At 48.0% G+C, this 13,833-nt stretch overlaps 5 protein-coding genes across 5 annotated transcripts; 4 read left to right on the forward strand and 1 right to left on the reverse strand.

Moving 5' to 3' along the window:
• The first annotated feature begins 54 nt into the window (after positions 1-54).
• On the forward strand, positions 55-1,080 carry DEU56DRAFT_416346 (uncharacterized protein). Its single transcript, XM_041346120.1, has 5 exons — positions 55-378; positions 441-528; positions 583-676; positions 728-819; positions 880-1,080. Exons 1-5 carry the CDS (start codon positions 257-259, stop codon positions 937-939), a joined length of 456 nt encoding a protein of 151 aa, XP_041207303.1. The 5' UTR covers positions 55-256; the 3' UTR covers positions 940-1,080.
• On the reverse strand, positions 966-2,695 carry DEU56DRAFT_416275 (uncharacterized protein). Its single transcript, XM_041346119.1, has 6 exons — positions 2,337-2,695; positions 2,072-2,289; positions 1,795-2,012; positions 1,338-1,734; positions 1,135-1,284; positions 966-1,080 (listed from the first exon to the last, which is right to left on the reverse strand). The coding sequence occupies exons 1-6, from the start codon at positions 2,557-2,559 to the stop codon at positions 1,078-1,080; spliced, it is 1,209 nt and encodes a 402-aa protein (XP_041207304.1). The 5' UTR covers positions 2,560-2,695; the 3' UTR covers positions 966-1,077.
• A 137-nt stretch (positions 2,696-2,832) lies between these two features.
• Positions 2,833-7,039, forward strand: DEU56DRAFT_913885 (HORMA domain-containing protein; the record flags this gene model as incomplete). The annotated part of the gene is made up of 20 exons (XM_041357571.1): positions 2,833-3,013; positions 3,068-3,189; positions 3,597-3,775; positions 3,825-3,856; positions 3,909-4,060; positions 4,119-4,184; positions 4,233-4,252; positions 4,310-4,340; positions 4,393-4,545; positions 4,601-4,652; positions 4,707-4,881; positions 4,933-5,332; positions 5,380-5,617; positions 5,668-5,813; positions 5,866-5,987; positions 6,040-6,183; positions 6,234-6,403; positions 6,457-6,683; positions 6,739-6,776; positions 6,835-7,039. The coding sequence occupies 20 exons, from the start codon at positions 2,833-2,835 to the stop codon at positions 7,037-7,039; spliced, it is 2,853 nt and encodes a 950-aa protein (XP_041207305.1).
• A 1,432-nt stretch (positions 7,040-8,471) lies between these two features.
• Positions 8,472-11,734, forward strand: DEU56DRAFT_913886 (WD40-repeat-containing domain protein; the record flags this gene model as incomplete). Its single annotated transcript, XM_041357572.1, has 18 exons — positions 8,472-8,516; positions 8,572-8,752; positions 8,804-8,963; positions 9,018-9,121; positions 9,177-9,306; positions 9,359-9,498; positions 9,547-9,801; positions 9,855-9,913; positions 9,959-10,118; positions 10,177-10,320; positions 10,368-10,525; positions 10,577-10,663; positions 10,717-10,894; positions 10,943-11,175; positions 11,225-11,304; positions 11,355-11,427; positions 11,483-11,548; positions 11,597-11,734. The coding sequence occupies 18 exons, from the start codon at positions 8,472-8,474 to the stop codon at positions 11,732-11,734; spliced, it is 2,391 nt and encodes a 796-aa protein (XP_041207306.1).
• A 398-nt stretch (positions 11,735-12,132) lies between these two features.
• Positions 12,133-13,831, forward strand: DEU56DRAFT_810673 (uncharacterized protein). Its single transcript, XM_041353523.1, has 5 exons — positions 12,133-12,539; positions 12,596-12,673; positions 12,730-13,054; positions 13,107-13,147; positions 13,210-13,831. The coding sequence occupies exons 2-5, from the start codon at positions 12,602-12,604 to the stop codon at positions 13,651-13,653; spliced, it is 882 nt and encodes a 293-aa protein (XP_041207307.1). The 5' UTR covers positions 12,133-12,539; positions 12,596-12,601; the 3' UTR covers positions 13,654-13,831.
• Positions 13,832-13,833: the final 2 nt, after the last annotated feature.

Here is a 13,833-nt window from a genome sequence, read left to right on the forward strand (position 1 = left end):
CATTCAATAGTAAGAAGGATAACGAGACGCTCACTGCGCTGATGCTGAACAGCGTGTCTTAATTCAATAAGCAGCCTGCATAGGTCGTAACAGTTTATACACCAAGTCGCGTTTACTAGTTCACAAACTTGATAACTACAGGTATGCATCGAAGTACTACTGGTGCTCTTGAACCTCTGATCACTTGGTCGCGGTAGCCATATAACATCTGGCTTCTTCGTGCCATCAACAAGTCTACTGAACTTTGTTAAGGAGAATGCCAACTTTGCCAAGCAAGAAGGGTGATTGTCCTCTGTCGTTGGAAGCCAGGGCGAGAATTGTGTTTGCCGCTTCTCGGGCAGAAAACGCCAAACTCGTTGAAGAAGTTGATGCTCATATGTAAGTTGTTCGCTATTCTCCTGCTTACTGGACAATGACAATACCTTCTTCGCGTTTACAAGAAATGCTGCGCATGCCACCCTGGCCCGTATCAAAGAGCAGCACGAAGCGAATCGGACCGACCTGTCAGCGCGACTCCAGGCCGATGAAGTAAGTTTCAAGGAGAACGGCTGAAATATTATCTTTCGCTGACTGGTCTCCAAGGAGAAGATTCACGCATTGTGTACAGCGTACTTTCCGTTGCTCGATGACGTCGTTCACCAACGCATGCAAAGTACAGATACGATGAAGGCTATAGGTGAGTTCCGCGCAATCACAGCGCATATACCCAGGATGATCTTGTGCACAGTGCAAACATCGGAAGTGGAAACGCGCAAATCACGAAAGAGGCTGATGGAGAAGACAAAGGCACGCCTTGACGATGCACGAGAAAGGCACAAGGTCTGATAATGATACATCCTCTCGAGTAGCAACATAGTTTAACCCACAACTCACCCGCAGCTCGCTATGGATGCCTCAGAACTCGTGAAACATTACAAAGCACTCGTCCTTGCGCTGTAAATATGATTGTCGAATGCTTTCCGGTTACGTTCTCAGTTTTTGTCCATTCTCTGTAATTCGCACACGTTTGTAGCATGGCCTTGTATCAATAAATCAAATTGTATGGTCTTGATCGGTCAACCTATTTCTATAACATGGTCACTGGGCTCCATGGTTTACTGAGCGTGAGATATCGATAAATAAATTAAATCTCACCAATTCACTGGCGGAACGCTGGAGATGATGATCGTGCTTGGGGGTTGGTTGTGATATCTCAGGCCGAAGATTCAGATATTCGGACATGAACACGCGTAGTATCATATTCCACCGGCGCATGGTTAATACGTCAAGTGCTGAGGCATCATCCTAGAGAATGTCGAGTCAACAGCAAAGACAAGCACATGAAAATGGTGACGAACGCCAAGAGTGTGCCAGATACGCGGGAAAGGATATGCGATGACATGAAGAATGTTGACACCTTTCTTCAGAAAGGGTACATGATCATCTCCGATGTACCCGTAGCTATATTCATTCCCAGAGCCCGTTCGAGGCAAGAAGAAACTGCGGAAGTTCGCAGACGTTTCAGCTGCATCAAGAGCACCAGCATCCTTGAGCCGAGTTTCGGCGGAAATCATGGCATCAAATAACCAAGCTGTATCGATAAAATAGGATCGTATTGTCGGGTTCGGGGCGCCGAGGAGGTCAAGGAGGATGATGTGCTCTACAGTCGATAACTCTGTCAGACTTGCATGCCCGAGCAACCGTCGTTTAGAATTAGGTGCTATGTAAGTTGTCGACCATTTGTCCGCGAGATGTCTAAACGGAAGTATGCCCTTTGGTTTAGTTATCACACGTCATTCTCAAGGGAATGCTGACCTAGCGCCATACACAGAGTCTGTGTCAGTCCAATCTTTGAAAGCTTCCTCGCCATCAAAAAACACAAGTTGGAGGGTTGTGTCTGCCACATCTTCATCTTCATCATCTTCATATTCATCCTCAAAACGTTGCTTGCGCTGGTCAAGAAGTGGGTTTAAAGTCTCTGCTAGGTCGAGCATCATTGCGCAGGGTGCTGCGGAATCCGTCGCACCTACGAACTAATGGGCTTAGTATACAGTCGCCTGGGTGGTAGACTATTGAAAACGTTGCTAAACACCTGATTATCTGGGTAGTCGGGGAAGAACTTGCTGTCATAGTGCGCAGACAATATGACACGACGAGAGGCGGCTGGGTCTTTCGTCGCGATAATGTTGGTGAATGAACGGGGGCCATAAGGAGTGTTGTCGGTAAATGTGTCCTCCTCGACGTGCCAATCCAAAACCTTCAAGGTGGACACGATATATTCACGAACGACGGTTATGTTTTCACTACCCACTGTTACACTTGTTTCAGTTAACTTGGGAAGTAGAATGGACACATACCAGCACGCGGTATGAGGATCTTAGAAAGATGAGAAGCGGGATTGTTGGTATCTACGTTTGCGACTGGGTCCGTTGCAGCCGCTAGAGCCAAAATTTGTTCGGAGGTCAACTGGGTGAAATCACGCTGGCCGAGCGTCGAGCCTTGTATCGAGAGTGTGCACCACGACACAAACGATATAAGCAAACATAGGAATGAAGACTGGCAATGTGGCCGAAGTTTCATTGATCGAGAAATGCGAGAACCGAATGGTTGAAACAGGAGAGGATAGACCAGCGTTAAACACGAACACACCGCAGTGCTGCCAGCGCTAGCCACTTTCTCTCCTTCGCGCCCACTAATGGCAATCTTCAGCCTATGGGTAGGTTTCCTTTCGTCAAGCAATTATCCAAACAACTGCTCAAGCAAGGTGTAAAAGGTCATTAACAAAGCTGGTGGCCTGGTCTACCAACGCAATTTCGCAGGTTATTCAGAACGAATTCGAGTTCTGCTTTGTTCATGACCGAGTCCTTCTTAGATGGCCTCGCTCAGCTCACATCAAACGAGTACTTAGTCCTCGCTGGCACTCTGCATGGTATCCACGCTATTACAAGCCGCCTATCCCCTGCTGGTTCGAGTTCAGGTGCACAGGTCATCGAAGGGGAGACATTTAAGATGACCATCTTGTTGACTGCGACAGGTACTTGGTCTTGACTCACGTCGCGGATAGCTCCCTTACATTGAAGTGTCACAGGAACGAAATTCGTCCTTCTTACATCCTTGGCAGATGCAACAGCGGATTCGGTTCTTCAGAGAGTGTACGAGGCCTACGCAGATGCTGTCATGAAGAACCCATTTCACACTCCGGAGATGCCAGTTCGCAGCGAGGGGTTTGACACACGCATTACGAGCCTTATTGGCACAGGACAAACATGACACTCAAGCCTCATATCGGTTAGTCCTGTGTTTTCGACACCAAGAATGTTGCGAGTCTGATGGTTTGGTGATAGCATAGGTTGTAGCACTATCGACTCGAGCCACTGATTTTGAGAATGCACAACCCCTCAAAACTTCATTGATGTATCCTGACATGTTCAAGTCGACCTTTCAAGATTATCGATAATGTTACAACTAGAATTTAGATGTCTGCGTTCACAATATTTGATGTTACGAGTCACGTGGTTATCTCGCATGCGATACAAATACGCGTCGCGTCTTGCTTCATCTTCTTCCGTCTCCCCTCATCCAAGCAAACACCAACAACTGCTCATTAAGGTTCTAAGACGCACTTTAACAACCATGCAGATGCAACGGACAATAGCGAATACGGAAACTCAGGTATTGATCTACGAGTTGCCATCAGCCTGTACTTGATTGTTCCTCAGACAATCAGCAACAAGCAGAGTCTGGAGTGTGTGCAGACGTTGCTCAAAGCTGGCCTGGGGTGTATAGCATACTTGAGGTGTGTTCACTATAATCCTCGGGTTCTTATCTCACCTGGCAATTCTCAGGGGTCTTCTACCAGCCGAGAACTTCGGTAAATGTGAGTATAATTCACGAACACAACAGATGAACACTAACAAAACCGAACGTAGATCAACTCTCGTCTCAAAAAAACGGAAGGGCCTCTTCTTCGTCTGGTTCCTTCTCTTCAGACGGAACTACTGGACTGAATATCAGTGGTGTCACGATCATGACCCTCAATCGAGGCTTTACTAACGAAGGGGATCGTATAATTGACTACCTGGTACGCATATATTCGTCCATTCTCTACGAAAGACACGCATATATCCACGTTTTTTCAGGAGAACGGTATATTTGAGGCCATAGACAAGCAATACCTTAGGAAAGTTATATTCGGCATTTACTTGGTGAGATCAGACGTACTCGGAGATTTTCTTGTCTGATGTTTTCTGTAGGACAGCAAGGATCCCAACAAGTCGGTCAATTTTAACCTTCAATAATTGTTATTTTCTCTTACAGGCTACTCGCGCAGCATTGTGGAGGCTTACACCTTCAATTTCCATGTAGGTTTCCAAGGCTTTCATACAGAGTACTAAATGGATGAGCGACGTACAGTACCACAAGCTGCCTGGCAGTAACACCGCCATACCGATCTTGACTCTTGGAGATCAATTGTCGAAGATGTCGCTTGCGCTCCCAGATCCTGTTTCTGAGGCCCTCAAGAAAGGGCAGATGCCTACTCTTGGGGAGGTCAAAAGGAGTGTTAAGGTGCACCAAACGTCACTCACCTAAAAGCACACCGTTCTCAAGCACTTTGTTTCAGGCGATGATCAAGTCGCTTGTAACTACTATCAATCAGATGGAAAACCTTCCAAGTGCGTGTCATTGCCCTTTCCTTTATCGAGTTCAATGACAACCTTCTCGTGCAGAAAATCGTTACGGAAATTTCAAGTTATTCTTCAACGAAGATGCCCCGGATGATTATCAGCCCCCTCATTTTCAAGCGGCAGATGCCGAAGCTAACAGATGGTTCTTTACCACCCATGCGGCAGGCGAAGTACCGGAACGAACGAGTATTGGCCAAGTAAACGCAGGATGGCATGGGTAAGCACCAAGAAATCTAGCGCATTAACCTGGATGCATTTTTATATTCAGCCTCGACATGAAAGTGGTTTCAGTATCGTCGTATCTTCCTTCTATAACAGAAGACAACAATGCGCCATTCGGGGGTATCACGTCGCACACAGCCCCTAGATTGACCCCAGTTGAAGAAGCGAGAATCAGAGTAGAGGACGCACAGTTGCAGAAGAAAGATGCGTTGGAACGCAACGTCGTCTGGAGTGTAGATGAAGACGAGGATGCCGAGGGTGAGATGGTAATTGACGAAGGCATTGTTTTGTCCAGGTTCGGTGGTGACGTACAAATGGCCCCCATCGGCATACGAAGCGAAGATGGAGGGGTTCAGCCATTCTCTCAAGTCAACGTTACTTCGTCGCACGCTCATGCCCAGTATGGTGGTATGTCGGAGTCGACCCCGATACGCGTCGGAGATTTGGTTTGTCACCCATCAGTTCCTCTTACCTCACTGATGCGTCGCATCAGAACATTAGAAAGGCCGCTCGTGACATCGAGGAAACGCAGCAGGTCCCAGCCACTCAGGAGATTGTCATGGGTTCACCAATACCCGCTCCTTCGACGCATAAGGTCCCCTCCTTGCCTGCTTCTGATGTCGCCTCATCCGCCTCGGTCATCTCCACTCAAGAGATTGATACTCAGTGCCTCCAAGATCTTCTCGGAATGAGGAATGGTGTGTCTACCGCGCCTGATTCAGAGATGTTGGGTATGACATCTATGCGTATTGTATTGCACAGAATGACCGACTTCCTACAGATATGGAGACACAGATACTGGAATCGTCTGGACCGCCGTGCAATCTAGCTATCACTCATGCGCAGGACCTTCCTCTTAACAGTCGGCCCAAGGGCTCTTTTGGGTTGAAAGATGAAGATCAACTTGACTGTGACTGCGGGATAGCGGTGCGTACGCGACAAACTCAAAAAAAGCACAAACCAATCCCCCTTTTGGAAGGTTGACGATGATGCTCTAATGTGCGAGGGTGGCTGCAACCGTTGGTTCCACGTCTGGTGCGCATTTTCGTTTCTCGTACAAATCAAGCCCTCTGACAAACGCCGGTCGGGTAGGTGCATGGGGTGCGCAAGATTCACTTCCCTGATACGTGCTATTTCATTTACCGCGACTTAGATATCACGGTGCACGAGACAAGCGTCTTCCTGCTCAATTTACTTGCTTTGATTGTCGTCTTCGCGGATCACTCGAGTGGGACATTATCGCGGGGAAGATGCATGCTGATATGATCGCTCGATACAAAGACTTATCACTCTTCAGGTACGCAGTAGCGTGTTCTTTGCATCATAATTACTTACCTGTTTTTTCAGGAGGGCTATCAAGATTTGTGAGGTGCATCAGCCCTCCTCGGCGTCATTATTCAGGGAGCACACTGGTCAGTTCATTCTCATACTGTCCCCCGCTGTTTTCATTTCATATATGATCGAAGGGTGTGACACCGCACTGGTTGGTCAGCTTCTGACGAGGCTAGAAGAGGAAGGTGGGTGCATGATTGGTATACGCCAGGTTTTTTCAATGCAAATGCCTTTCTAGGCTTTATTGCGGTTGAAAGCATTGTCTCTGATGAGTTAGGCATTGGCGTCACCCACTCCCACGCAAAAAAGGGCAAGAAAGGCGTGAAGACCAAAACCAAAAAGCAGAAGGAGCTCCAAAAAACCAAATATGTATTTCTCTCCAGGGCAAAACGTTCCAAAGCCTATGCAGATTACTTTAACCCACTTCCCGAAGTCGAGAACCGTCTCATGGGCCTGTCTGATAAGGTTAGAGATACAATTCAACTCAAGTTACGTTGCTAATGCAAGATGACACCACTAGGTGCGATGTAAATCTAAAGCAGGACAAACCTCAGTGGCGTAGGATCATCATTGTCTCATACGACCCCATTGATCATGTGCTGACGCCTACACACAGTTCGGCTGAAATTGCAGATTCCAACTTACATCCTGAGGTCACGGCGCGAGCGGGTTCCTCTGATGACGAATCCCAAACCCAAGAAACGACTCAGAATGTCCTCACTCTAGCGATAGCCGAAAAACGCAAAGCTGCAACAGATTTGGTGCATCGCGGGAAACGGGTCAAAATATCAATCGGCTCTGGCGTTGATCTTTGCGACTGAAACCTTCCATGAAGACGTTTTGCCGGATTGTGGTCAGTACTCGCTTAAAGGAAAAACTAATTACCAAAATTCTGTATGTCGATGTGCCGCTCTTTGTTGCTCTGAGCTAGTGTTGCTGTGTACTCCCTCTACTCGCTGGGAATTCTATGATCATTCGATCAAATTTGTCTGGGTTTATTGGTTCCCCGTGCGAGTTTCGCAAGTCGCTAACAGTAGCGCGACGTTATTTTGTGCCGCTTGCTTTCAGTGTCGAAAGAGAATCTGCCAGGTCAAATAATTTTCACGTTCGTGTGGATCGTCTCTCTGACATCCAAAATTTTCAGCGGTGCTTCCTCTCCCACAAAGTTAAGCTTCAAGGGTGCAAAGCAAGTACTTACGACTTCGTTTCGAGTTTAGATGCTGAGTCAGTCAGATTATAGTTTCAGGGTAGATATGCGGCAGCCTTGAAGTTCAGGCGGTGCCCCTGCTTCGATCTATTCGCGCATGCCACGGTGAACGGGTCGAAGGCATATGATCCTGCGCCTTCCTATCTCGTTCACGACACCCTAGTTTTGTGTTACGTTAAACTCACGGTTGCCGTATCTTGTGTTTCGGTGAGGTAACACCGTCTTGGGGAAACTTTGAATTCTCCTGCCCCCCCCATAAGTTAAGGCCTGACACAAATCGATTTGCTACACTAACTTTCCAGATCCACGACGAGTGCAATGAATCTAATACCTTGCCTTGGTATGCAACTCGCAAGCCTACCTAGATCATCGAAACCGTTTGACCGACGACCAATTTCAAATTTGGTGCGCGTCCAAATCAATAGAGCCTGCCCTAAACTTGATAAGTAATAAATAATACGAAAACGTCTTAGCAACCTCTTTTTCATCCCCTCACGATTTGGCAACTCGTCGTACTTTCTCCAACACAGTCGACGAACTGCATCGGGAGGCCCTCGCAGGAGATGAAGTAATGGTGCAAGGCATAGTTTACACCTCCGTATCTCCCTGCTGTCGAATGCCACGGCTGTGGGGCTCGTTAGCGTGGTGCACATTATAGTTATCGATATCTAGAACTCTATGCTTGCAAATGTGACACTCGTGGGCAATCATTGATTTGGTTCACAAGTCTGGTCTGGTCTTCAGTGCTGTGGCACAGAGCGCTCGGAGTTCGGCGTAGCTACATATGTATAGTAACAATCTGATTCTCAATCAGGGTGAGTGAATCGACGAAAGTTCAGGAATTTGCAGGAAACAGCTGCAGCCCGCATGCGGTACCGCGTGTTGATACCGTGGTTAGATTTCGACTGTTCTGAATTCTGACCCTTCATTTCATTGACGCGATTGCCCGCTTTGCTTTGCCTTAAGTAATCTCATACCTCGACTGTGAATCATCTCTTGTTCACCACCAATATTTGATCCTGCGCGGCTGCGAAGGAGCTCGTCCGATGCCTTACAAGCTATCAGCCACACTATCAGCTCATTCGTCAGATGTAGGTTCCTCAAATCATCCTCGCGAGGGGTTTCATCTGATCGTAGCTTTCGTAGGTTCGTGCAGTGGCTTCACCGACAGACAGTATAATCCTTTCAGCATCGCGAGATTCCACCGCGATCTCCTGGAATCGATCATCGCCAACTGTCCCCTTTACTCTTTCATCTGTTCTGCGAGCTGGGTCAAGATTCGTCAATGCTGTAGAATATATCTCCCCGTCGCCTGAAGCGCCGCAAGGTAGGCTCGCTAGTGGTTAACGCTGTCTCATGTAGCATTGACCCAAGGCAGGATACGCTGTGGTTGGAGGGCAAGATACAGTCGTCAATATTTTCGCCCTAGGTCCAGCGCAGAAAGAGGACCCTGAATATTCGCTGGTGGGACACACTGACAATGTCTGTGCTCTTAATGTTAGCCAATCTGGTACCATTATCTCTGGGTCATGGGACAAGTGAGAATCTTCCATTGTACAGCATGCGTACTATTCTAATATCGAATACAACAGAACCGCCAAAGTCTGGAAACAATTCCAGCTAGTGTATGATCTGAAGGGGCATCAGCAGGCAGTTTGGGGAGTCCTTGCCATTGATGACGATCAATTTTTGACCGGTGCGTGAGACCATTCACCATCTGGGAGGTCAGTCACGGATCCTACTTCATTCAGCTTCGGCGGATAGAACCATCAAATATTGGGTTCAACACAAGATGATGCGGACTTATGAAGGGCATAAGGATGCGGTTCGTGGCTTGACCCTAATACCTGACATAGGCTTTGCCTCATGTTCCAACGATAGGTAAGTCATTCTCGTTATTTTTGGATGAATTGGGGTGGTTGATTGGGACTAGTGAGATTAGGGTATGGACAATGCAGGGCGATGTAGTTTACACGCTATCTGGACACACCTCGTTTGTGTACAGTTTGTCCGTGCTTCCGAATGGAGAAATAGTATCGGGCGGCGAAGATCGCTCTGTGAGGGTGTGGCGAGGTGTGTCGTTAACTGTGCTAGCCCATAACATCCACTTACAAATATCAGACGGTGAATGTGTGCAAATGATCGTTCATCCGGCGATCTCTGTTTGGGCTGTATCTACGATGCCCAACGGGGACATTGTCAGTGGCTGTAGCGACGGTATTGTTCGAGTGTTCAGCGAATCGGAAGAGCGTTGGGCCAGCGCAGCGGAGCTGAAGGCGCTCGAAGATCAAATCGCAAGCCAGGCTCTTTCGTCGCAGCAAGTGGGCGATGTTAAGAAAACTGATCTTCCCGGTCCAGACGCATTGCTCCATCCAGGTTGGCAGTCACTACTCATACGGATTTCGTGGGATTAAATTGAAATTGCGTAGGTAAGAAACCTGGAGAAGTGAAAATGATTAAAAATGGCGACCTTGTTGAGGCGCACCAGGTGAGCACTTGTGACTTTGCGAGATAGTCATCTAAGCTAGAGTAGTGGGATAGTGCAACGTCAAACTGGCAGAAGATTGGCGACGTCGTGGACGCCGTCGGCTCCGGAAGGAAACAGCTTTTCAATGGCAAGGAGTATGACTACGTGTTTGATGTTGATGTGCAGGAAGGCGCACCTCCATTGAAACTCCCATTCAATGTGTCCGGTAAGTATTTTATACTCTCGTGCTGTGGGGATAAACTTGATATTTATCTTTATCGCAGAGAATCCATATGCAGCTGCTCAACGCTTTTTGGAACAAAATGATTTGTCGACGAACTACATTGACGAAGTTGTAAAGTTCATAGAAAAGAATACCTCGGGAGTCAATTTAGGCGTTAGCAATGATTATGTTGACCCGTACACTGGTAAGTATTGATGTTTAGTAGCACGGCATGTACTAGACTGCTATCAGGAGCATCAAGATATCAGGCTGCCGCTACCTCACCAGCCCCAGCCCCGTCCACGGCTTATATGGATCCTTTTACGGGTGCAGCTCGGTACAGTGGAGCTCCTGCTCCCACACCTCCAGTTCCTTCGGCGTCACCTTCAGCTCCGAAAATTATACCCTTTGTAAGACTTTTTTTAGTAATCGATAGTTGAACTCGACGCTAATTTATGCAGGCCAAGTTTGTCTCTTTCAAACAAGCTAATGTATCGGCAATGCAAGCAAAGTTGTACCAATTTGACGAAGCACTACGAAACGAAATTGTACGCACGCGATTGAGCTGCATTGAGCAATCTGCTGAACTCAGACATGCCAGTCCACCGCATCCCTTGCAATGTACCCTGAAGAGTTGGTGATCATCGAAGAAGCCTTCGCTTATCTTTCCCAAGTCACTTCGACAACTTCTAAAAGCTCTCTTCCACCCCTTGGTGGTATACACGCAGACGCTATCATACAGATTCTGGAGCGATGGCCGGCGTCTCAGAGATTCCCAAGTATGCATTCCATCATGCCGATTGCATTATCTTACTAACTACTTTAAGTGATGGACCTTAGCAGATTGGTAGCTGCATATTGCGCCGATGCTTCTGCGTCCCCCGGTGCACGAGAACGATTTTTCGCGTCTTTATTCAAGGCATCTGATTGGACTGAAGTCCGATCACATGGGAAGGCCATGTCAAAGGCTCAAGAAACGAATATTCTGTTACTATTTCGCACGGTAGCTAATTGTTTCCAAGAGGGAACTCCTGTGGACGAGGGGCAGTGGGTTGCGCAGGTGGGTGACGGCATCTTTCGGCCACAAGGGTGGCTCTCACAGGAAGCAGGTTTTCGAAGCACTAAGTCATACGCCTTACGCGCTTCTGACCAAGGTGCAGCGCGTGGCTTTGGCGACCATCCTCTTCAAGTATGACTTCACCGTACCGCATCAGGGAAAAGAACTAAATGTTGAAATAGTTTCTCTTGTGCCTACCTGACGACGTCCGTCGCTAGAGATGTGCTGAACCAACACACTGGACTAGTCCTTCAGGTATTTATCAGAAGCATGTTCTCGTCCAATGTCCATCAGCTAATCAACCACCTAGCTGCTACGTTCAAATACAGATGATGCAGAGGTCACCTACCGCACCCTGGTCGCTTTGGGGAATGTGGTAAGTGTCCTTCCATTCTGCATCAAGACTGCTCGCTCATCAATGAAGGTGTATGCTGGGAACAAGCGCGGCACTTTGCTAGATTCTGCACGGTCTGCAGAGTTGCGAACAGTGATGTCAGCTCTCCCGACGTTCCCTGATGATAGAATTAGGAATGTGGTTGACGAGATCAAGGCACTGCTATGATGCATTTGTTTTCGTGGGGCGTTCTTGACGGATTAATTATCTGGAAATACACCTCCTTGCGTGGCTCAGGGGTCTAGACATTGCGGTATGAAATGGATAACTGGTTACTTTTTGGGATTGTGGGGTTTTATGAAGTAAATACGCGATGTGCAGTTCGTTGTACAAAGGCAGTCGACTAATCAGCATGTTTACTGTAAAGCGACTGATGAATTGCTCATGACTGATGCACATCTCAGACGGATGTCACGACCATCTCCGTGGATCAAACGCGTTTGACGGAGGCGATGAAAGTGATTACGCAGGATGCTCATAGAGTGATGCAGGTCGCACAACCGACTGCACTGCCAAATGTGCGATCATCCTTGAATTAATATTCTGTTGCGTCAAGCTGCTTACTCAAAAAAGTTAAAATTAGCACCTCGCACTGATCCCGAGTCCGACGTTGACCTCTTACTGTACTTCCAGGACTGGGCCAGGACGGTAAGCAAGTCCGCTAAGCTTTCGCATACGAAGCGTGATTACGAGCATGGCTTCCAACATTAACGAGCCTGCCATGAAAATGCCTCGTCAAGTGTCTCGCGACGCGTTCTCCACATCATGGATCCAGTCTCGGTATGTTCTAATGTCATGAACATCTCAATTCATGTGAACATACCGTGAGGCGCGGCACCACTTCGTCAGCCTCCGCAGTAACTCTTAGGAGGCCTCCCCTGGTCTCCCAGGTATCCCCCAGGTACCATCTCACATCGACTCTGATCACAGCCACCACCTATGCGACAGTACAGGAGGTAGAGTATAAAACCTGGTATGTTCATCGACAAGAGCAGTCTAAAACTACAAACCAACCAACCCTCTTACCAGAACAACATGTCTGAACAACTCTTCAAGTCTTTTGCTATCATCGGCGCGGGCCCCAACACCGGCATCCATATCGTAAAGGTAACCTTAATCATAATATTCTTACAGTTGTCGTCCTTAACATTAATCCCTATCAGGCCTTCCTTGCTATTGGCAAACCACTTCTCGTCATCGCCCGCCCAACCTCCTCGAACGTCGCTGCCCTCCCCACCGACGATCCTAACCTAAAGCTTGTGCGCGCAAACTACACATCTGCATCTGAGATATCCACAGTGCTCCGCGAGCGCAAAGTAGACGTCCTCATCTCGACCGTCACACTCGTTTTCGGAGGTGTAGTCAGCCAGAACATTCTCGCCGACGCTGCCAAGGAAGCAGGCGTGAAGCTCTTGGTCCCCAGCGAATTCGGTATCAAACCGCAATTGGCCAAAGGTGGTTTAGCTTTCCAAAAGACTGACTTTGCAGGCAAGTGATAATGGTAGCGCGTCGTAGCTTCGACTTACCCCTCCGTTCACAGCTTATGCAAAATCAATCGGACTCCCAACTCTCCGCGTCTTCGTGAGTAGCCATTTTTCCGATATCGCCCCAAATAAGCACTAAACACGATACACCGATCACAGAATGGATTGTTCTACGAATTCGTACCCTGGCTCACCGCGCTCGCTGACACCGGCAAGTTCCACATCGTGAACAAGGGAGAAACGAAAGGGTCCTTCACTGCAGTATCAGACGTCGCAGGATACGTCGCTCACATCCTTACTACTCAACCTCCATCTCGTCTACTTGACGCCGAAATCCAAATAGAGGGACAACGCGCAACGCTCTCAGAGATCGGTGCATTGTATAAAGCCAGTGCACCTGTGGTATATTGCGATGCCCTTCCTACGGAAGGTGTGGTCAACGCGCACTTTAGGACGTTCTTCCAGAAGCATATTGGGGTCGGGGGAGGAAGTTGTGGGTGGAACCCTGTGACGGAGTCGGACGACCCGGAATCGGCTAGCAGGGACAATTCCTTGTGGGAAGGGCACCACTGGTTGACTGTTGGGGAGGCTCTTGGACTTTGATTGGATCCACGTAGAATTTCTGGACTCTTACCATGGGACTCCGTAGCTTACTCACAGCATTTATGTTTTCCTACCAGCAGTTAATTTATCACTAGATCATGCACGAATGAAGATAGGACTTTACAATTTTATTTGTTCTGCTTCATTTACCAGGGTCCAGTACTTCATGTACCGCAGAAC

The sequence above is a fragment of the Suillus clintonianus genome, assembly GCF_016758775.1.
Source record: "Suillus clintonianus strain FC179 chromosome Unknown DEU56scaffold_47, whole genome shotgun sequence".
NCBI lineage: Eukaryota > Fungi > Basidiomycota > Agaricomycetes > Boletales > Suillaceae > Suillus > Suillus clintonianus.

Bases quoted from the DNA above. Each gene is read 5' to 3' on its own strand.
- DEU56DRAFT_810673 (XM_041353523.1), top strand. From the start codon at position 12,602: ATGTCTGAACAACTCTTCAAGTCTTTTGCTATCATCGGCGCGGGCCCC. The intron at 13,055-13,106 runs GCAAGTGATAAT...CTCCGTTCACAG, and splicing joins CCAAAAGACTGACTTTGCAG to CTTATGCAAAATCAATCGGA. The intron at 13,148-13,209 runs GTGAGTAGCCAT...CACCGATCACAG, and splicing joins TCCCAACTCTCCGCGTCTTC to AATGGATTGTTCTACGAATT.
- DEU56DRAFT_416275 (XM_041346119.1), bottom strand. From the start codon at position 2,559: ATGAAACTTCGGCCACATTGCCAGTCTTCATTCCTATGTTTGCTTATA. The intron at 2,013-2,071 runs GTGTTTAGCAAC...TAAGCCCATTAG, and splicing joins CCGACTACCCAGATAATCAG to TTCGTAGGTGCGACGGATTC. The intron at 1,285-1,337 runs GTTCGTCACCAT...GACATTCTCTAG, and splicing joins GTATCTGGCACACTCTTGGC to GATGATGCCTCAGCACTTGA.
- DEU56DRAFT_416346 (XM_041346120.1), top strand. From the start codon at position 257: ATGCCAACTTTGCCAAGCAAGAAGGGTGATTGTCCTCTGTCGTTGGAA. The intron at 379-440 runs GTAAGTTGTTCG...CGCGTTTACAAG, and splicing joins GAAGAAGTTGATGCTCATAT to AAATGCTGCGCATGCCACCC. The intron at 677-727 runs GTGAGTTCCGCG...TCTTGTGCACAG, and splicing joins AGATACGATGAAGGCTATAG to TGCAAACATCGGAAGTGGAA.